The sequence below is a fragment of the Cnephaeus nilssonii genome (assembly GCF_951640355.1).
Source record: "Cnephaeus nilssonii genome assembly, chromosome: 8".
In the NCBI taxonomy this organism is placed as follows: Eukaryota; Metazoa; Chordata; class Mammalia; order Chiroptera; family Vespertilionidae; genus Cnephaeus; species Cnephaeus nilssonii.
The window spans coordinates 40469105-40489759 of record NC_137079.1 but is presented as its reverse complement, the minus strand read 5'-3'; the positions used below and the strand labels follow the sequence as shown (position 1 = coordinate 40489759).

General features: G+C 43.5%; 1 protein-coding gene across 12 annotated transcripts in view; it reads right to left on the bottom strand.

The window, feature by feature from the left end:
• The window catches only part of DOCK9 (dedicator of cytokinesis 9), a 286418-nt gene that overhangs the window by 121635 nt on the left and 144128 nt on the right, over positions 1–20655 (bottom strand). For all 12 annotated transcript variants that reach the window (XM_079779188.1, XM_079779189.1, XM_079779191.1 and 9 more), the window contains exon 2: positions 12957–13073. In XM_079779188.1, coding sequence (XP_079635314.1) covers positions 12957–13073 — 117 coding nt within the window. The remainder of the gene's footprint in view (positions 1–12956; positions 13074–20655) is intronic.

Below are 20655 nucleotides of genomic sequence, written 5' to 3'. Positions count from 1 at the left end.
TAATTCCATATAAAGCATCGGTACTAGTGTTTATTTTTGTGTTTAAGGCTACCAGACCGCTGTACCGATTTTTCGGTAATTTCCGAATCTGCCGCTATACTGCTTTACCTAATTTTCTGTACTTTGCCTAGTACCTTTTTTCTACAATGTCTCCAAGTTCCATCTTATTCTAACCACTTGTTTGCATGTAACTAACATTTTTCTATATCATGTTGATTTTTTTCTCTTTAATGCTCAGGAGCCCAGGTATAGGGGACAGTTAGGTTCAGGGCCTCAGGTCTGGTAGGGTTAATTTATTTAATAGCACTATCCCTTCAAACCTTTGAGAGCTTGATGCAATCATTTGCCAGGAGAAGGGCATCCTTACAGCGGGGGTAGGAGGGGCCAGAGCTCAGTGCCGTGAGGGAAGAGGATGCTGTTGGAAATGAGAGCCCAGGTGGGCTAGGTATGACTGAGAGCTCTTTAGGCGGCTTCCCTCAGGCCTGGCCCATCTCCCTCACTAAAGATTAAGCTCTGAGTTGAATTTTTACTGGGCCAACTGGGCCAAGTGGATAGTGTCCACTTCAATGCTCTAAAGTTACCTCGGATTTTCAACTACTCCCTGTTAGAGAGATGGCTCCCAACGCCTCCTTCCTTTCGTCTCTAGATCTGAGCCAAACCACAGGTGCCTCCCTTGTCTGTGGAGTTAGGTCCCTTTGATGTCTGTGGATACAGTCCCGGCTGGGTTTGCCTGTATATTAAACGTTTTGTATCCAGGGCCATATTAAACATGACTGCGATTTACTGAGCACAGCAGTAAGGAAGCCTTCCCAAATATCTGGCAGATGACTGGCTTTGCAGAGGGCGCAGTCCCACACGCGGCTGGGAACTGCAGTCCACATAGGGCGTGCCCCACGGCTCACTGCCAGATCATGTCTTGGCAGCTGACCAACATGTTCTATTAAGATCAGACACTTCCATTTTCAGGGAAACAGTTTCCTGAGAATTTTCAATGTTTAATTCACTAATAATTAAGAACATGGACAAAGCATGGGACAAGGGAAGGGTCTAGAGCTGGAGAAGGAATTCTATTTGGGTTTCTGAGGGATCTAACAAAAAAACAAACAAAAAATACTCCCAAGGAACTAATTAAAACCATACAAGGGCCGAGCCTTGATTACGTGCAGGGAAACGGACATCTATCTGTTTCTAACAGCTCCTCTTCACTAGCTCCTGCACGGTCCCAAAGCTTCCATCTTTAACTGTCTTTCTCCATTCACTCAAGTGTCACCCTGTGAGGTCAACACCTCTCTTTGCTCTACATGCCTATGACAACGCACAGAATGAGGGTGCTCTTGTATGAATCTCAGTGCAGCACCCTCCCTGACTGGTATGCCTGCCTTCCTTCTATCATCCCTCTCATCCATTCTCTGCACAGCTGCCAGTCAGCTTTCTAAAACTCTGATATGGTAGCATCACGCCTCAGATTAAAAGCTTTCAATGACTCTCACTGCCACCAGAACAAAGTCCAAACTCCTCAATATGACCTAAGCCCTTCCAAGATCAGCTGTACTGACGTTTCCTGACGCTTCCCCTGCCCTTCTCCACCCCTCCAGCACACGGGGTACTTCCGACTCCCGGCTCCAACACGGGGTCCTTCTGGTTCCCTAATGCACCAACCCCACTGCCCAGCTGCAGAGCTGCTCATACCAACCTCAGGACTCCTGCAGCCACTGCCCTCAATGAGCATGTGTGTCATTCTGCTGAAATTACTCAAAAACCTTCCTGTATCTCCTATTAGACTTGAGAACCTCCGACTATACTATTCACCTTTGCTTCTCCAACACCCGGCATCACATCTGGCACCACCTAAATGTTTGCTGAGTTGAATGGGCAGATTTTTTCTAATGGAGATTATTCTATTTAGTTGTGAGATTCCCTTGAGGTTCCATATTAGACAGGGTTTCAGCAACTGGTGAGACATCACAGAGCTTCTGCATAATGTCCTGTTTCCTAAAATACCATGTACATTTAAAAATTTCAGTAGACCTTTAGAGGTCATAAAAAATTTATTCTGCTACCTTTTCAAACCCACCACTTATATCTTATAATTGCCTGTTCAAATGCTGTAAACCATATCTAAATAAGTTCAATGTTCAGAACCCTGAGTGAGCAGACTCATCCTTTCAAAAGAGACCACTATTTGGCTTATGTTTGGTTTGATATTACAAAGAAGCTTGTTTTTAATCTCTTCAGAAATACCACTGCACAAGTGGGGAGAGTGTGTTTCGGGGTGGGGGGGAGGTGGTATCCAGAAAACCAGGAGTGGCCTTTTGGTCATTCGGGGGACAAGTGGCAGGCCCAGCTCCCCCACGAGTAAGGGGCTCAGCCTGTTCCATATGACATGGCTTTGCAATTAAAACTGCTATCCTCAAAAATAAAACTAAGTTACCTAGTCCAGAGGAAGAAGGCTGCAATACGAACCCTAGCCCCTCAGCTCCCTCCCAACTGGAGGACATCAGCCAGGTACACAAAGGACTTTCCTGAACGGTCAGATCTCATTGGATTCTCATCCATCTGTGAGAATCCAAATTTTAGGGCAAACGTTGTCTCTGAATTACCAATTAAGAAAAGTGACTTTTAGGAGGGTTTATTGCTAATCCAAATACCCAGATTAGTAACCGACAGACCTGGGGCTAACATCTAGGGTCACATAACTAAGTCTTGGATCTTGCCATTGACCCAACCACCCAGAGCATCTATCATCCCTTGGAGTCATCTGCATTCCACTCAGTAACATAACCTTGAGGGAGGTATGAGCAAGCATAGTTTCTTCGGTTTTCTAGTTGTCTGTGTATGGTGCTGTATGTCTACGTTTAGAACGCAATTCTAGTTGCTAAAGAGACCAAACCTTTGTGTGAACGCCTAGCATAGTGAAAATGCTTCACGTTAAACCATGCCCACTATTTACATATTGCAATATGTATACCAATGAACTTTCCTTCCAGAAGGCACACTCCCCCATGTGCCCCTCATTCATGGGTAAGGTTTCACTAGTGCATCCAACGGCATTTCACTCAAATCCCATGCGTTTACCAGCACACCACCACACTGGTCTTCTTCAGAGCAGCATTGCCGCTCCTGGGATGCCATCCAAACTCTTATTTTACTAGTAAACACCATGGAGCAGAGGTTATGCTTTGCAGATAAAATGCTAAGCAGATGGGGAAGACCTGATTCGAGGGCTTCTGACATCAGGGGACCTTGCTGAACTTCATCTGGCCCCTCTGGATTTCATGCACACACTCAAGGTGCTGCTGACACAGGCTGCTCAAACCCACACAGGACACACTTGGCAGTAGCCAGGCTCCGCCACGCAACCCGAGAAAAAAGGCAGAGGTGCGGACACAGCAGGACCCTTGCAGGTTGTGGGACCCCTAAAGATTTTGTACCTGGTAATATGTTAAATGGCATCTCAGTTCTGAGGCCAAAACCTAAATTATCTTTTTCTTTAAAGACTTCTATTTTTTGTTTTTGCATGCATACATATTGTGTCTCTCCTTCTCTTCTACTCCCCTGATCCGCCACCTTGATCTATGTTCTTACAACCTCAAAGGCAGCTCGTGCCAAGATCCCAAACCATCCATTTCTTCAATACATATTTAGTGCCCACCATGAATAAATCCCTGTTGTAGGAACTGTTGCAAATGCAGAGGTGAATTTTCAAAAAATGATGGTTTGTAATAAAAACCCCATAATTATGGTTTGCTACTCTCATAGAGATTTTATTTTCTATTTGGGGAGAAAAATAAAGTCTTATAGTTATAAATAAGATATAATAAAGAACAATATTCAATGATTGTTTTAGATACAGTATAAATACATCTCCACCTGCTTAAGCTATCTCTGTCATAAGGTATCATCTTGGTTTAATTCTTCCTCTATCTATGTGGCATTCACATGAATGAACAATAAACATGTAAGTAAGTATGTTAGAAGAGGATAGGCAATACAGTGAGAAAAAATAAAACCGAGCAAGGTAAAGAGGGCCAGGAACGCCTAAGGGGGTTGGAGGGTAGGGCAGTAGCAAAGGGCCTCACTGGGAAGGTAAGACCTGGGAGAAGGTTTGCAGGAGGTGAGGGACAGCTAGGTAAAGAATGCACCAGCCAGAGGGAACAGCCCGAGAAAAGGCCCGGGGGCAGGAGGGACATAGGAGCCCCTCCCCTCTCCGTGGGGCCCAGTGTGGCTGCAAGTGAGAGTGGGAAGAGGAGTGGGAGCCAGTCAAAGAGGCAGTGGGTAGACACGGGCCCTTCAGGCCATCGTAGGGCCTTCACTAAGGGACTCTAAACACAGAAGCGATGTCATGTGACCTGCCTTTTAAACTTCTTAAACAATCACTCTGGCTACTTTGTTAGGATAGGCTGAAGGGAGCAAGGACAGGATCCAGAAGACTTGATAGGAGGCTCTTGCATTAACCAAGGCAAGAAAGGGTAAAAGCTGTGGCCCTGGTCACAGCAGAAGGAATGCTATCTGATGACTTACTGTTACCCCTTCCCATCCTTTTTCTTTTTTCTTTTTAATGAAGATTTTTTAAAATATGTTTTTATTGATTTTAAGGGAGAGGGATAGAGAGATAGAAACATCGATGAGAGAGAAACATCATCGATCAGCTGCCTCCTGCACACCCCCTACTGGGGATCGAGCCTGCAACCCCTGACCGGGAACCAACCCCTGACCTCTTGGTTCCTGGGTCGATGCTCAATGGCTGAGCCACACCACCCGGGATCCTCCCCATCCTTTTCCCCATAGCCTGCTTTCCAAACCCTCCTTACTCTCCCCAAGACTGCACCTCACCTGGGCCAACCTGAGCCCAATTCACCTCTAAATTTCTTAATATCCAGTCCTCTCTTTGCAGTTCAGAGATAGAACTCTCTCTCCTTCCTGAATTCTTCCCCCCAAAGTCCTCATTGCTAAAGCACCTTGCCTCAAAAGACATCCCCATAATATCTTGCATCTTCAATCTCTTCTTCATGCCTGGACTTCCCTCCTTAGCCCATTCTTGCATCTCCCCAATCCTGATAAAAACCTCTTGTTATTGTTAAGCCAAATGATTCCTTCTCTCTCCTACTATTTAATGCCAATCTCTGTGCTGAACCCACTCACTTCTTCAGCCCTGGCTAGAAAATATCTTCATTGGCAACGACAGTTACCGACTCTAACGACCTTTCTCCCACCTCATCTGCCAGGAGTGTGTGACTGCCACTCAGTCTGCCTGCCTTCCTCTACCCCAGTGGTCGGCAAACTCATCAGTCAACAGAGCCAAATATCAACAGTACAACGACTGAAATTTCTTTTGAGAGCCCAATTTTTTAAACTTAAACTTCTTCTAACGCCACTTCTTCAAAATAGACTCGCCCAGGCCGTGGTATTTTGTTGAAGAGCCACACTCAAGGGGCCAAAGAGCCGCATGTGGCTCACGAGCCACAGTTTGCCGACCACAGCTCTAACCTAACTGCTCTTGCTGCCTTCCAAAACTCCAAGTTTCCTGGTTCTGTTCTTACTTTCTGTCTCTGCTTCCCACCTCCCTTCTTCCCAGGGAAGGTACACCCCAAGATGGGGGCCCCATAAGCACTCTCATGCTCACAACCCCTGGGGCTACTCGAACATTTCTGTGGTGAACCCTGCCTTCTCTCTGAGGCTGGGCTTCTGCATTTCCAACACTTAAAGCACTCTTAGCACCTGAATGTCCCACTATCTCAAACTTAATAGAATAAATTCCTATGGGCCCCTGTTTAATGCCAGGACACTGGTCACATTCTCTTCCTTATTGCTAATATTAATTACCTCCTCTCCTAAGTTCTGAGCTACTTGAAAGCAGAAACTGTATGATATATTTATACTGTTAAGCATCTCCCAGCTGAGCCCTCTGCACAAGGAGTATAACCATAAACTATAAACTAAATCAATACACTTTTCAACTCACCTGATCAGTACTATTTGAAAAATACGCTTTTCTTTTTTAAGGCATATCCTATCTAATAAAAGAGTAGTATGCAAATTAACCATCACTCCACTACACCCACAAGCCACGCCCACAAGCCAATCAGAGCGAGTATGCAAATTAACCCAAACCAAGATGGCTGTGGCCACAGAGAGCAGTAGGGAGGCTTGGGTTTCCCTGGCAATGGAGAAAGCCAAGCTTTCCACACACCCTGGCGGGCCCAGGCCTCCACTCAAGGGTACAAAGTTTCAATTATAGAAGGTAAATAAATTCCAACAGAAATGGTGGGAACCACTGAGCTGGAGAGAGCAGGAGGCTAGGGTTTCCCCGGGCGATGGAGGAAGCCAAGCTTCTGCAGCCTTGGCCAGCTCAGGCCTTCACTCCAGGCTACAAAGTTTCAATTATAGAAGATACATAAATCCCAATAGAAATGGCTGCCGCCACAGAGCGAGCAGGAGGCTTGGCTCCACTCCAGGCTACAAAGTTTCAATTGTAGAAGATACATAAATCCCAGATACCAGGGCCTCCACTTGGGTTGCCAGGGGGCGTGGCTGGCCTGCAAACCACCACAGGCCCTTCGCCCAGACTGTCCCACACCCCAAGGGAACCCCCACCCTGATCCGGGACACCCTTCAGGGCAAACCAGCTGGCCCCCACCCATGCACCAGGCCTCTATCCTATCTAATAAAAGAGTAATATGCAGATTGACCATCACTCCAACACACAAGATGGCTGCCCCTATGTGGTCAAAGATCCTGCCCCCATGTGGACACAAGATGGTCAGCAGGGGAGGGCAGTTGGGAGGCACCAGGCCTGCAAGGGAGGGCTGTTGGGGGCGATCAACCCTGCAGGGGAGGGCAGTTAGGGGTGACCAGGCTGGCAGAGGAGGGAAGTTGGGGGCAAACAGGCTGGCAGGGGAGCAGTTAGACATCAATCAGGCTGGCAGGGGAGTGGTTAGGGGGTGATCAGGCTGGCAGGCAGAAGTGGTTAGGGGCAATCAGGAAGGCAGGCAGGCGAGCAGTTGGGAGCCAGCAGTCCTGGATTGTGAGAGGGATGTCCGACTGCCCGTTTAGGCCCGATCCCACCAGGAACGGGTCTAAACGAGCAGTCGGACATCCTTCGAGGGGTCCCAGATTGGAGAGGGTGCAGGCTGGGCTGAGGGACACCCTCCCCACTGCGCCCCCCCACCCCCCCTGCAGGCCTCTAGTTTGATTATAAAAGAATGAGCTGTCCCTGTTGTCTGTAAAAGGCATTATACTTGAACTAAAATTAAAATGCTCATCTCCTGAAGTTCTGGCCAATGTCAATTCAGAAATATTACTTATCTAGGTTTTTCAGGAAGGTACAATCCTAGACATGAATATCCCAGAAACCACAATGTTCACAGAAAGTTACATTGTTGGCCACTGAATTCTGACTGATAAAAATTTCTAGGAATTTATTTTAAAAAACCACTTTCCAATCAAAAGTTCAAAACAAAGTATTGAGGTAATTTTTTTGGCAGCATATAATAAAAAGTGAGGACAAAACCCTGTAGAAAAAGAAAATTCTTTTCAAAAAAACAGATGGGAAATGAGATCAGAGACTTCCAGACCCTTTGTCAATAGCGGGGCCTGGCTTCCTTTTCAGGTCAGTGGTTTGTAGATCATTATCAGCCTCATGTAAGTCAAAGAGGAAAAGAAACAGAGGAAAAATAAAAATCAGGATGTTATTTAAAGGGAAATGGATTAACCACACTTTTCTATACAATGCTGAGAACTTGAGGATTCTCCTGTATCCAAACATTTTCAAAAGTGAAAATTTCTAGGATTGCCAATTATTAATAATCTTTGCTTTATACTCCCATCTTTCTTTTAAAATTCTTTTGATAAGAGATTTGACGTTGATAATACACTATGAAGTATCAGTAGAAAGAGCACCTTAGAAATCTCTCCTCATTTTGACTTTACACACAGCTTTAAGGATGACAACAATTTCACATCCACATAGCACAGAAATCCCGTAGCATGATCTTAAAAAAACACACAAAACAACTGTGCTAAAATATCCATATATAACATAAAATTTATCATCTTAACCATTTTTAAGTATACAGTTCAGTGGCATTATCATTGTTGTATAGCCATCACCACCAACCTTCCACAGAACTCTTTTCATATTGCAGAACTGAAACTGTGTACCCATTAAACAATAACTCCCCACTCCCTCTCCCCCAACCCCTGGCAATTGCCATTCCACTTTCTATCTCTATGAATCTGACTATTCTCAGAACCTCGTATAAGTGGAATCATTCAATATTTGTCCTTTTTTGACTGTCTTACTTCACTTAACATAATGTCCTCAAGGTTTATCCATGTTGTGTATGTATCAGAATTTCCTTCCTTTTTAAGGCTATATCGTATGTATCTACCACATTTGGTTATCCACCCATGCATCAATGAGTATTTGGCTTGTTTCCACCTTTTGGCTATTGTAAATAATGCTATGAACCTAGGTGTATAAATATCTCTTTGAGTCCCTACTTTCAATTCTTTTGGATATATCCCCAGAAGTGATATATATGTTCTTTTATTCCTTCCATACAAACTGTATCCCTTGTTAGTTCATATCACATACCAAAGTCTAATCCTATATAATAAAAGGCTAATATGCAAATTGACCGAACAGCAGAATGACCGGTCGCTATGACACGCACTGACCACCAGGGGGCAGATGCTCAATGCAGGAGCTGTCCCCTGGTGGTCAGTGTGCTCCCACAGGGGGAGTACCACTCAGTCAGAAGCCAGGCTCATGGCTGGCTAGCGCAACAGCAGTGGTGGGAGCCTCTCCCGTCTCCGTGGCAGCGCTAAGGATATCTGACTGATGGCTCCCAGACTGTGAGAGGGTGCAGTCCGAGCTGAGGGGACCCCCCCCCCAAGTGCACGAATTTCATGCATCGGGCCTCTAGTATTTATACAATATAAATGATATCCATAAATTGCTTCCCAACATACTCTTTTACTATTTACTACCTTTTTAATATCCCAACACTTTAATAACTACACAAACATTAGTAAGCTATGCAACAACCCAGGATGTAAGAGCTCAAAAAGCCAGCTGTAGATTCAGTGAATGGATGGCAACAGTTAAGAATGTCACAGCAGTAGCAGCAGCAGCATCTGGCAAAGGACTTCCCTTGAAGGAGAGTAATGATTGGAAATGGATGGGCAGACCCACACTGAATTCTATGTCTCTGATAGGAAAGGGAGGAGTCCTGGGCATTACTTTCAGTTACATATAAAGTTGTCATTTTGTAAGCAACAAATCAACTTATATTTCTTGATCTAAAACCTTTTAATCAAAAAGGTTATCATCTCTATCTAACTTGCCCAATGAAATTTACCTACAATGTACCCATGGAAAAGTAAGTTCTCAGAATAAAGGTTTGTTAGCTATCAGAAGATATATGCCTTTTAAGACGGTTTCACCTCCATTCTTTTATTTCAGAAATTATCCAACTTCCACCAATCCAAATCACTGATCAGGCAAAAAGTTTTACGAATCTAGTTTCTGGCATTTCCACATGTGCTCAATGATACTCATATTTACTTCCTGCATCAAAGAAAACTATCCAATATTCACAATAATTTTACTCATTTTAAGTGAAGCTAAAAGTACCCAACTCTAGAACCCAGTGTGCAGAGATTATGTGGATGCGGAGATGGATGGGCCTAGAGTGGGACCGACACTGTGCCTGAGCCTCCCTCAGGACCACAGCATAGTGGAGACACTTGGACACAAAACGCGTAAGAAGCCATTAGAGAAAAGCCCAGTGTACTTACTTAGGTATCAATGTACACAGTGTAAGACAGTGAGCATTAGAGGAAATAAGAGAGTGGGGGGAGGGGGAGAACTGAAGTGGCCTCCGAGGGTGAGATGGTTTTACAACAGGGCTGGGGAACCGTTTTCTGCCAAAGGCCATTTGACTATTTACAACAACATTCCTGGGCCACACAAAATTATCAATTTAAAAATCAGCCTGCTATATTTGGTCAAACCTTTAATTAACTCACCCCTAATGCCTTGGCAGGGACAGACCAAATGATTTCTCAGGCCTTATACAGCCCAAGGGCCAGAGGTTCCCCACCCCTGTTCTAGAAGGATGGAAAAGAAGAGAAGATTTTGTTGGTAAAGAGCACCTCAAATCCAAGATAGAGAAAGAACAGAACAGACCCCAAAATACCAGGGAATGATTCTGGAAAAAGAAGTGTAGCCATGGCATTCCTGTCTCTGGCCATGGCTGATAAAACCTTACTTCATAAATATTCTGATGGCTGAGAATTGTCCTTTTGTTTTTTAAAATCCACATTTACTTCATGTCTCTTAGGTTTTTATTTTTACCTGACCCTTAGGCAAGTACATCCCACAAACAAATCTCTCCCTAAGACTCATTTTAAGATAGCACTTAGATGTCCTTAGGAGTTGGCCAATACCAACATTGTCCTCAAGAATGGTACAAACGTATCATCACTATCCACATTCATATTTTAGTAAATTATTATCCTGAATATATTTGAAAGAACCTCACATAATGTTCTATTAATAGTTACCGAATATTGTTTAACCAGGAAGTGTAGTATTGCAAATCAACCCCCAGCTTGTACTTTGCTCACTATATGGCCCATTTGTTATCCAACTTGCTATCTTTTTCCATATGAAATAAAATACGTTCACCTGATCTAATTTGCTCCCTTTCTCTAATAATACAATAGTCAATTCTAGTCTATACTGCCTAAGGAAATAAAAACATGGACAGACATAAGGAATCTGTGACATTGCTAAGACATTTTGCTTATTCAGCTAACTAGACAGTTATTGCAATAACCAAGACAAACTGGCAAGAAAGCACAGTGCAAATGGCCTTACTTGATTGGAAAATAGGAGTTTCCAAGAAAACAAATAACACCATCCAAATTTAAATGGAGACCATCACAATTACTGTGGTGAGGATCTAAGCTAAAATTCAAGCTCCTTAACCTTTGGATAAACTTCCCCAAAACAGAAAATAACACTTGCTTGTTCAGTCTTGGCCAGCAAAATGTAAGTTCTTTGTGCCTGGTATCCCGAGAGAAGTAGATACAAGTGAAAAAGACAAAGACGTTTTTCTCAAAGTATCAATTACTTGATTCTACAACTGCTTAAACATTTAGGTTCCTTGTCTCTGGGATAAAAGATGAAATTAAATTAACCATGTCTTGTTTCTTTGGTTTGTTTGCTTCTTAAGCAACTTTACCTCAAGGCTGCAAATACAACTTTTCATTCTAGGCTGCAAAACTTGAAATAATGTTGTTACTCTAATTAATACCAAGAATAATACGTACTTCATGCTCAGAAAAACTTGAGATAACCTTTAGCTTCCTCTGAGCACACTTCAGGAAAAATATGTCAACATGGATTGCAATTTGTAATCAACTGATTAACTTCTCATGTTAATTTGTTGCCAAAATCACAGGCAGGAGGCATGGTTCTGAGGTTTCCTTTCATTTGTCCTTTAGCTGGGTAGTCTATGCAATGAAGTTTTCGAAGCCTCATCTTTTTAGGCATGATTTGAAACCATTCATCAATGGAACATATTTTGGCAGCAGCATCACATTACGTACTTAATGGTCAATTTCATTTCCATGGCAATCCTTACTTTCCAGGGAAGATCTAAAGGACAATAATTTTCTCCATATGCACTTCTAAAAAGTTAGAAAAAGTGAACATTTGTGAACATTCTCAGCCTTGTTGTAAACTGAAGTCTCTTAAATTTGGTGGGGAAAGAAAATGTTACGGAATATAATTGAACAATTATCATTAACATGGAAGTTTCTAAAGACAATTCCGTATGCACAGAATTGTATATAATAGGTTATTTTCTGAGAGTGGGATTAGAAAGAAAGGGGGGGTGGGTAGGGGGGTTTTAATGGCAAGTATTCCAATAGTGCCTCTTTGTTTGTTTACAAGTATGTAGTACTTTTAAAATTAAACTACAAGGAATGAAGTTGTTAAAAAACTAAGGCAGCTCAATTCACACAAGACAGGGCTCAGTCATAAAAGAATCAGATAGAGAAGTCTCGAGGTAGAGAAGGCGATTAGGTTCCAGGAGAACCAGGGAAGTAACCAGACCTCCAAACAGACTGAGGTAACTCCAGGTTACGAGGTATCTAACACCACTGTATGGGTTTCCTGGAGGAAGAATGTTCGAGCTCCACACTACCCTCAGAGTTCCTGTGAGTCACTCAGCCACAGGCCATAATCTGAAAGGCTTCTGGCAACAATCTGGAGGACAGCTCAGAGCAGGAGCTGAGCTGAGTCCTCTGCTAGCAGCTACTAAGCTCCAAAGAACAGCACCTGCCACTGCACCAGAGAGGTAAGCGTCAGGACACACCTGTTACCTCCAAACCTTTCTTTGTGAGCTCACACACAGTTCAAAGACTCTCTCATGGCATTTTCCTAAAAGGATGCATGACAAAATCCTCTACTTCTCCCCAGCAAATCTCAACCTTAAGACTCTAAGGCACTAGGAAAAAAACCTAAATTCCTCTTCAAATAAATCTCACAAGACATAGGAGGCACTGGTGTCCATTAAAGCAGCCCACAGAACAGTACTTGTATTCAAGATAAAACACACACATACACACACACACACACACACACACACATACACACACACGACATCTATGTTGTATATATGCATGTTTGCATACATACATATACACACATATATAACATATAAATTCACATCTGCATATATATGCAAAAATAATGCCATTAAAAAAAATCAACTCATGAAAGAATGCCTGAAGAATATAATGACATAATTTTCCCTCTTAAATAGCATCATCTTTTCATCTTTTAAAAATCCTAAATTAAACAAACAATAAAGCAATAGATAGATGGTAATTGTAAAGATCAACTGCATGATTCTATTTGCAGAATCTGAAAAGTTACCTACCTGAAAGTCATCATAAGGGAAGAGCAGCATCTCCCTTAAACAATCGTTCAGGATCTGTGTCTTCTTCTGGACGATGACATTTTCATAGTCAAGGGGCTCAATCAGCTTCGGCTTGGCCTGGAAGGTGAAAGATAAGCACTTGAAACAATCTTTTTGTTGTGTTAATTCTCAACATGAGGATATTTTTTCCATTGATTTTCAAAGGGAGGGAGGGAGGGAGGAAGAGAGAGAGGGAGGGGGGGGAGAGAGAGTGAGAGAGACATCAATTCAAGAGAGACATAGCTATTGGTTGCCTCCTTCATGCCCCTGACCAGGGCTTGGGATCAAACCTGCAACCCAGGTACGTGCCCTTGAACAGGAATCGAACCCTTGACCCTTTGGTGGTCAGACCAACACTCTTAACTACTTAGCAACACTGTCTAGGGTGGAACATTCTTATAGACGCAAGCAATTTCTTAAGATTAAAGAACTCTGTAAATTCTACTGTATGTGTGTTTGCATTTTCCTACTTTTCTATAATTAAAGTGTGTTAGTTTTGCTACCAGGAAGAATCAGAACCAAGAGATAAAAGTTGTTTTCAAAGAAAAAGAAGACACTTCGTGGCACTCTGTCTATATATAGTCATGCTTGCTTAATTCTTTAAACACAAAGGAGGCTATGGATTCTGGTGGAACTTGCAGTCATGTCTTGGGTCACCCCTGGCGAGGTCAGTCCCCTTCCAAGCTTTAGGCTCTGCCAGAGATGCCCACTTAGAGCTCCAGCCATGGTCTAGCAGTGGAGGCTGGATGCCCACAGTGGCTCCAGCCATGACCACCTTTTCTTGGCTCAGGGCTTAAAGCATCCACAGGGCTCACTATTTCATATAAGACTCTACAGAACTCATCTCTGGGTCTCAAAATATCCCAGTCTATCCTGAAATATTTACAACTTAGCTATGTAATACCTAAACATAGAAAAACCAGGCAAACAGGGGGAGAATAAAAGCACTACTTAAACCAGTGCTTATGGGTGAACCTCATGGGTAGATGGCCATCCCTACCATGCACTGAGAAGGGCAAAGAGGCAACAAGCAAGTGGGGAAAGAAAAGAGATAACTTGCCTTTTCTAACTATTCCCAAAGTTACTCTTCTCAGTAAAAAATCTCTCTCATCTTTGCCATTCATTGCCATAGTGTTCACTGGTCACTTCCCATTTGCAAGGCACTAACGGTGAGGTCAGGGATATAGATACATATTTAACTAACTATATAACACAGTATGTGAGTGTTAAAATAGATACACACACACACATACACAGAGCAAGATTATTTTTGAAAATATTAATAAAAAAACATCTAATATAATATCAACAAATGCTTTATATATTACAATGATAATTAACTAAGAATATATGAAAAACATCTGATATGTAGTATCTAAATTGGATATTGTGACTGAGGCTATTACCTGTTCCCAAAATCTGTCTCTTTTCCTCCAAATACAGTTGGACTACATTTCCCAGCCTCCCCATGGTTAGGTGTGGCCATATGACTGTCTTCTGGCCAATGGCATGTGAGTGGAAGGGATGTGGTCATAAAAGCCTCTGCCGTAGACTGAATGTCAGTGTCCCCTCAAAATTCATATGTTGAAACTTAATCCTCAATGTAATGATATTAGGAGGTGGAGGCTTTGGGAGCTGATTAAGTCATGAGGGTGGAAATCTCATGAGTGGGATTAGTGCCCTTTTAAGAGAGACCCTGGAGAGCTCTCTTGTCCCTAGCGCTATGGGAGGACACAGAGAGAAAAGGACTGTCTATGGCCTCACCAGACAAGGAATGTGCTGGTGCGTTGATCTTCCTTTACAACGGCCCCCACCCCCAAGTCCATAAAAGAGTATTTCCCTTCTTTGTTTCTCTGGACTTGCATGTGGTTCGCTATTAGACCACATGTCCCGAATTGCAATTCTTTGTTGTTCCCAAACAAACCCATTTTTCTGGAGAAATATCTGACTGTCTATTTGTTTAAGGTCAGCAGTCTATTTAGTATACCAAAATAATGTTTTTGTTAATTAGATGAATTAGTTTTTGCCTGAAGATATCTTGGAAATATTTAAAGACAGAATATAATGTAAGTATTACTTTTGTGTGCCAGTGTGTAACGTTCAATAACTTGCATATTTTCACACAGGTGATCACACTCAATCCACTGTTAAACTAATTAAACAGGAAGACCATTAGACTGAGGTGCTCTAAGGCCTGGCAGCCTATGTAAGCAAACCAAAATCTAAGCCTGTAAATGCCTCATGGTTACAAAACCAAACCACTAAAGACAAATAATCACAAACAGCCAACTAGACTTTAGGCTACAGTCAATCAAATAATTTATTTTCTTTGTTCCCACCCTTTATATGAGTCTCTCCCCAGCTTCTGTCAGTTGAATGCTCCTAACCATTTCCAGTTTGGTGCTGCCTGATTTGAATTGAGTTTTGCTCAAATAAACTCTTAAAAATTTTAATATGCCTCTCTTTATCTTCTAACACCCCTTAATACCAAAGGTAGGCATGAAACCATTGCTCTGTTTTACTGAGGCTGGAAACTGAGGATAACAAGTTGAGTTAATTGCCTAGAGTGCCCTCCCTTCTCCCCCAAGTAACCAGCCGGTTAGAAGGCAGTCTTTCATCCACTGGAACTCTTTCTTCTCTAGGCTACCCTGTTATGATCTGGGATCACTACTACTCAACCAAGGTAAATTGTGGAGAGTTTATTAGCAACATTTCTGTCAGAGATGAATGATGCATGTTAACCAGGAAAGCCTACAGGATTGATTTCAACAACAGAGAGACCTCGTGGAAGAATGACACATCTGTCTTCTTTAGTCTCAAGGATTATGAAGCTTTGAAACGTGTACAAACCCTTAGGTCACTTAATGAAATGACTCCTTAGAGACCTGGCGGGGCAGAGGTCTTCAGCAGTAGCAGGGAGCACTTTCCAGGACAAACCACTGACTCCAAGGAAAAGGGGTCAACCCTGAATGACTCACCTGCTACTTAAGTTAAAAACAAGGCAAAAAGCTCTCGCTTCAAATACAAATAATTGGCACAATGCCCCCATTTGACACATGGCCCTGAGGAGGAAGAAATAAAGTTATCAGAGGAGATCAGGCTGAAAAATGGAGATTGGTGAGGGAAGGAGATGGGGGGAGAAAGAGGCAAAAGAGTCAGACACCTGCAGATAAGGGAGGAAGAAGATGCAGAGATGGAGGAAACATAGGAGGAAGATGAAGAGAAAAAGAAGATATAAAAAGAAATAACAGAAGAGAGGGGACTGGGAGACTTGAGGTGGGTCCATGGGCAGTCACATCATCTACCCGCTAAATTGTTGGTTAAGAGTATAAACGCCTATTTTCTACTCTTCTTTAAACGGATGGTTCAATGGTTAGAGCTGTTCACTGTTCTTCAGCTTCACTAAGCTTTTCCGAGTGGTCACATGAGCTGGGGGACAGCCCACAAGGGTAGGGAACTGACTGACCTAAAGCACCACTGGTGAAAAGAACGTCACCTTCACATTAAAATGAAATTAGGCTGGTTACCAGCCAGCCAGTCCCCATTCCCCACTCCTGGTTTAGAAGAAAGAGGTTTGGCACAGATCTGGCTCACAGCCTTGGTTTTAAAGACATCTCAACATGCTTAAGTTCAATCTTTCTCCAGGTGACAGAGCTACAAGAGCTAAGTTTTTATTTTCTATCAAAAGCAAGATTCTGTGCCCAGATTTACCCAAATTGGCCAATGGTCATGAATGGAGCTGCTCCTAAACCATCGGAAACACCATGTTTTGTAACCAGGAGAATTCACCAGTTTGAATTTTAAATATTCAAGGGCACTGTGTTTTCCTAAGCATGATGGGCCTCAACTATCCTGAGTCTATGGCATTCAGAACTGTTGCAGTGCATGGTTATGCTGCTTTCATAGTGTGTGAAACATGTAACTCGATCTACATACACAACGCCTTCAGATTTCTACCCAGTTTGGGAGGTTAAAAGTCCTTATCTATAGACATTCATTTCTCAGGTTATGAAATCAGAAAGGGAGAGGACGTGGTACCTTCCATTTACAGCAGACTACAACAATGGTTCTCAAACTGGGTCCACGGACAGTAGCATCAGCATCGCCTTGCGCATTGACACAAAAGTAAACTAGGGCAGAAACTCCAGGAGTGGGGACCGGATAGCTGTGCTTAAAGCAAGCTCTCCAGGGGATTCTGAAGAAGCCCAGGTATATAATGATGTCCAGGAACTATGCTGGAATTTGTAAATTCAGAGGGGGAACAAGCTCAGTGCTGAGCTTCTTAACCTCCTTGGGGTTATAGTCTCTTTTAAAAACCTGGGCCCACGCCCTCCCCCAAAATGTATATACACATTAGTTTCCAAATTTTAAATACAGTTTTGTGGGGAGGGTTGTCACTCCCTGGAGAACAGCCATGAAACTGAGTTGAAGACACCCTGGACAGGCAGGCTCATAAACACTTAATTCAATACAGTGAGAGGTGCTGGCACAGGTTACATACAGAGTCAAGGGAGGAGGTGGAGCCAATTGCCGCCCATGGGCTGTGAAGTTTCTTCACTTCACCGAGGAAGTGATACTCTAAGGGTGCTGATAGAAGAATAAGAATTCTTCAGGTGGGCAAAGTTTTGAATTCCTTGACAACACAGCTCTCCTTGGCTAGGCTGAAGTGCAGGTTCCCGTCACACATCTCTAGCCCTGGGGTCCATGACATAAGCAATGCAGTTCACCATTTCTGACATGAGCCTGCCGCTCACACCTCTGCACTTGTCACAGTCCTACAGCCCTTCAGACAGTGGTCTCCAAATTTTTTATTTTAGCAGTGGAATCCTTCCTCTAAAAAACAAATCTCAAAAACAAATATGCCAAAAACGTTAAAGCAGGGTTGTTCTAGCCCAGGGCATGTAGTACTTGGCCATAAAACTGGGGCACCACCTCCCTTAACCCATTAAGAGGTAGCCTTTCTCGTCTCTGACTACTGCATCCCTGGGCAGTAGCAGTCCTGGGGTGCAGTTCATTCTGCTTGGATTGAAATGTTCCATGATCAGCTTATCTCCCCAATTATTAGTGCCTTGGGGCAGGGCCACGTCTCATTATCTCTGTGTCCCCGGAGCATCCAGCCCAGAACCAAGAGACATATTAACTGTGAGGGTAATAAAACGTAATGCCCCTCACTTGCACAGACTCCTCTCCAGGTACTATGTATGTGTCAAGTTCAGCATCTTGTCTTATTAGGATGATTTGTAGGAACACACCCACTGTGTCAGTTTACCCAATGTCCTGACTCATGACACGGAAGTGTAGAATGAGGGGCTGGATATATGGCAATACAGACAGATCCCAATTTGCATGGCCCCAGAGCTGCTTGGGGGCATTTAAGATAAGTTACTGTACAAACTGAGAATGACCCCAAATCATATAGCTCATATAAGAAAGAAACCTAATAGATATTTTTCCAGTCCTAAGAATTTATATGATGTTACCTAATGCAAAGCTAGAAGAAACTTTTCTAAACTATGATTAATAAAATACAAATTTCAACTAATCACACTACGGGAAATATTAAATGATCTATCCTTGCGACAGAATGATAAAACAAAATCATGATCATATGAAGAGATGATCACAGTATAAAGCCAAAAAAATGTAGGGAAGAAAGTATTACTGAGTTGTGTCAAGAGGTTGATTAAAATGTAGCAAAAGATTGATTAAAATGTATGGTTTTCCTATATTTCTGACGTTTATGGTTTGAGTTAGCTTTTTAAAATTTGTAATTTGTTGTGATTTCTTTTCAAATTCTAAAAATTCACTTCCATGCCTTATTTTGTATTGGTAACTTTGAATCATTGTTCTTAAACAAGGTCCCCCAAATTCTAAGCTTCAATGCTCACAAAACCTGGATCTGCCCGGATAGGGTCATAGATCACACACATATTGATCAAACTGAAGGCAATAAAGTGGTTAAGAAAGCTGAGCTGTGCAGTTACATGCAGCTATTATTGGGCTCCATTGAGTTAATGCAGGTAAAACGCTTGGCAGAGCTTGGCAAACTGTAAACACATAATAATCATTCTACAATAATAATAATAATCTATACTAATAAAAGGGTAATATGCAAATTGGTCACGACACCCTCACAGTAACAACCAAACAGCAGGCTGTGGGGGGCGACCAGGCTGGCAGGGGGGTTAGCAAGGGATGACCAAATGACTGACCAGCAGGCTGCGTGGGGTTACCAGGCCAGCATGGGGGTTAGCGAGGGATGACCAAATAACTGAATAGCAGGCTGCGTGGGGTGACCAGGCTGGCAGGGGGAGCAGTGAGGGGCGACCAGGCCGGCAGAGGGGGACAGTGAGGGGTGACCAGGCCGGCAGAGGGGGAGCAGTTGGGGGCAACCAGGCTGGCAGGGAGGGCAGTGAGGGGCGACCAGGCCAGCAGAGGGGGGCAGTGAGGGGCAACCAGGGCAGCAGGGGGGGACAGTTGGGGGCCACCAGGCTGGTGGGGGGGCAGTTAGGGGCAATCAGGCTGGCAGGCAGAGGCAGTTAGGGGTGATCAGGCTGGCATGGGGGGCAGTTAGGGATGATCGGGCAGGCAGGCAGGTGAGCAGTTAGGAGCCAGCAGTCCCAGATTGTGAGAGGGATGTCCCAGATTCGAGAGGGTACAGTCTGGGCTAAGGGGACTCCTCCTCCCCCTGTGCATGAATTTCGTGTACCGGGCCTCTACTACTACTACTACTACTAATAATTATTATTATAATAATAATATTAAATGTGTTGCTTGCATGACAGTGATCTTAGATTTTTATTTTTATTTTTTTTAGTGTTCTAGGTACATTCAATTTTACCAATCTGTTTACAAAAATTTTCCTGCACCCACCAGGAATGTATGAAATAAAACAGACAACAATGGCAGGGGCATTCACAAAAGAGAAAAAACAAAAGGCCAAAGACAGAGGAAACTAACTGTACAATAATAAATAGAGATGACACTGGAGTTCAGGGACTGAGCCCAAAAGAAACATAAACAGATGCTTAGATTATGAACTGAATTGAGGAGTATTGATGAAGTTTGTGTCAGGAAGGATTGAAAAGAACAACAATTGTAGGGGGAGGTTCAGGGTGTACAGAGAAGCACTTAGAGCCATTCCCACCCCGTAGGCAAGCTGCAAGAGCAGCAGGACCTAAGATTCTGGAGGAGGAAAGGGGGCAAGCAGTTAACCCCAAGGGATGCTTCTCAGAGGGTTCTGTGGCAGAAGATGGAGACAGACTCAGCTGGGGAGTCTGGGAGGCCCAGGACCCACAGATGGTTTTCTAACAGAGAATCAAAACCTTGGCTTCCGTGGAGGAGACTGCCAGGCCAGGCCTGAGGCCAGGGCCATGTGATCAGAACACTGAAGGAGCTCCATCCCAATGGACAACTTGTGCACGGGTTAGCCCCTGATACGGAGGCCCCCCGGCCCCCATCTACTGGCCAAAGCAGCAGGCAGCACGGCAAACCTCCAGTGACCATGCGGATCTCACAGGTGCCAAAGAGCACAACCCACATGCCCTCCCATTAGCCTCCCTTTGAGGCTCTCTGAACTCACTCTTTCCTACAGCATCTGCTGCTGCAGGTCTGGCTGCTCAACGTCTATGCAAATTGAAATTCCAGATCCACAGGCAAT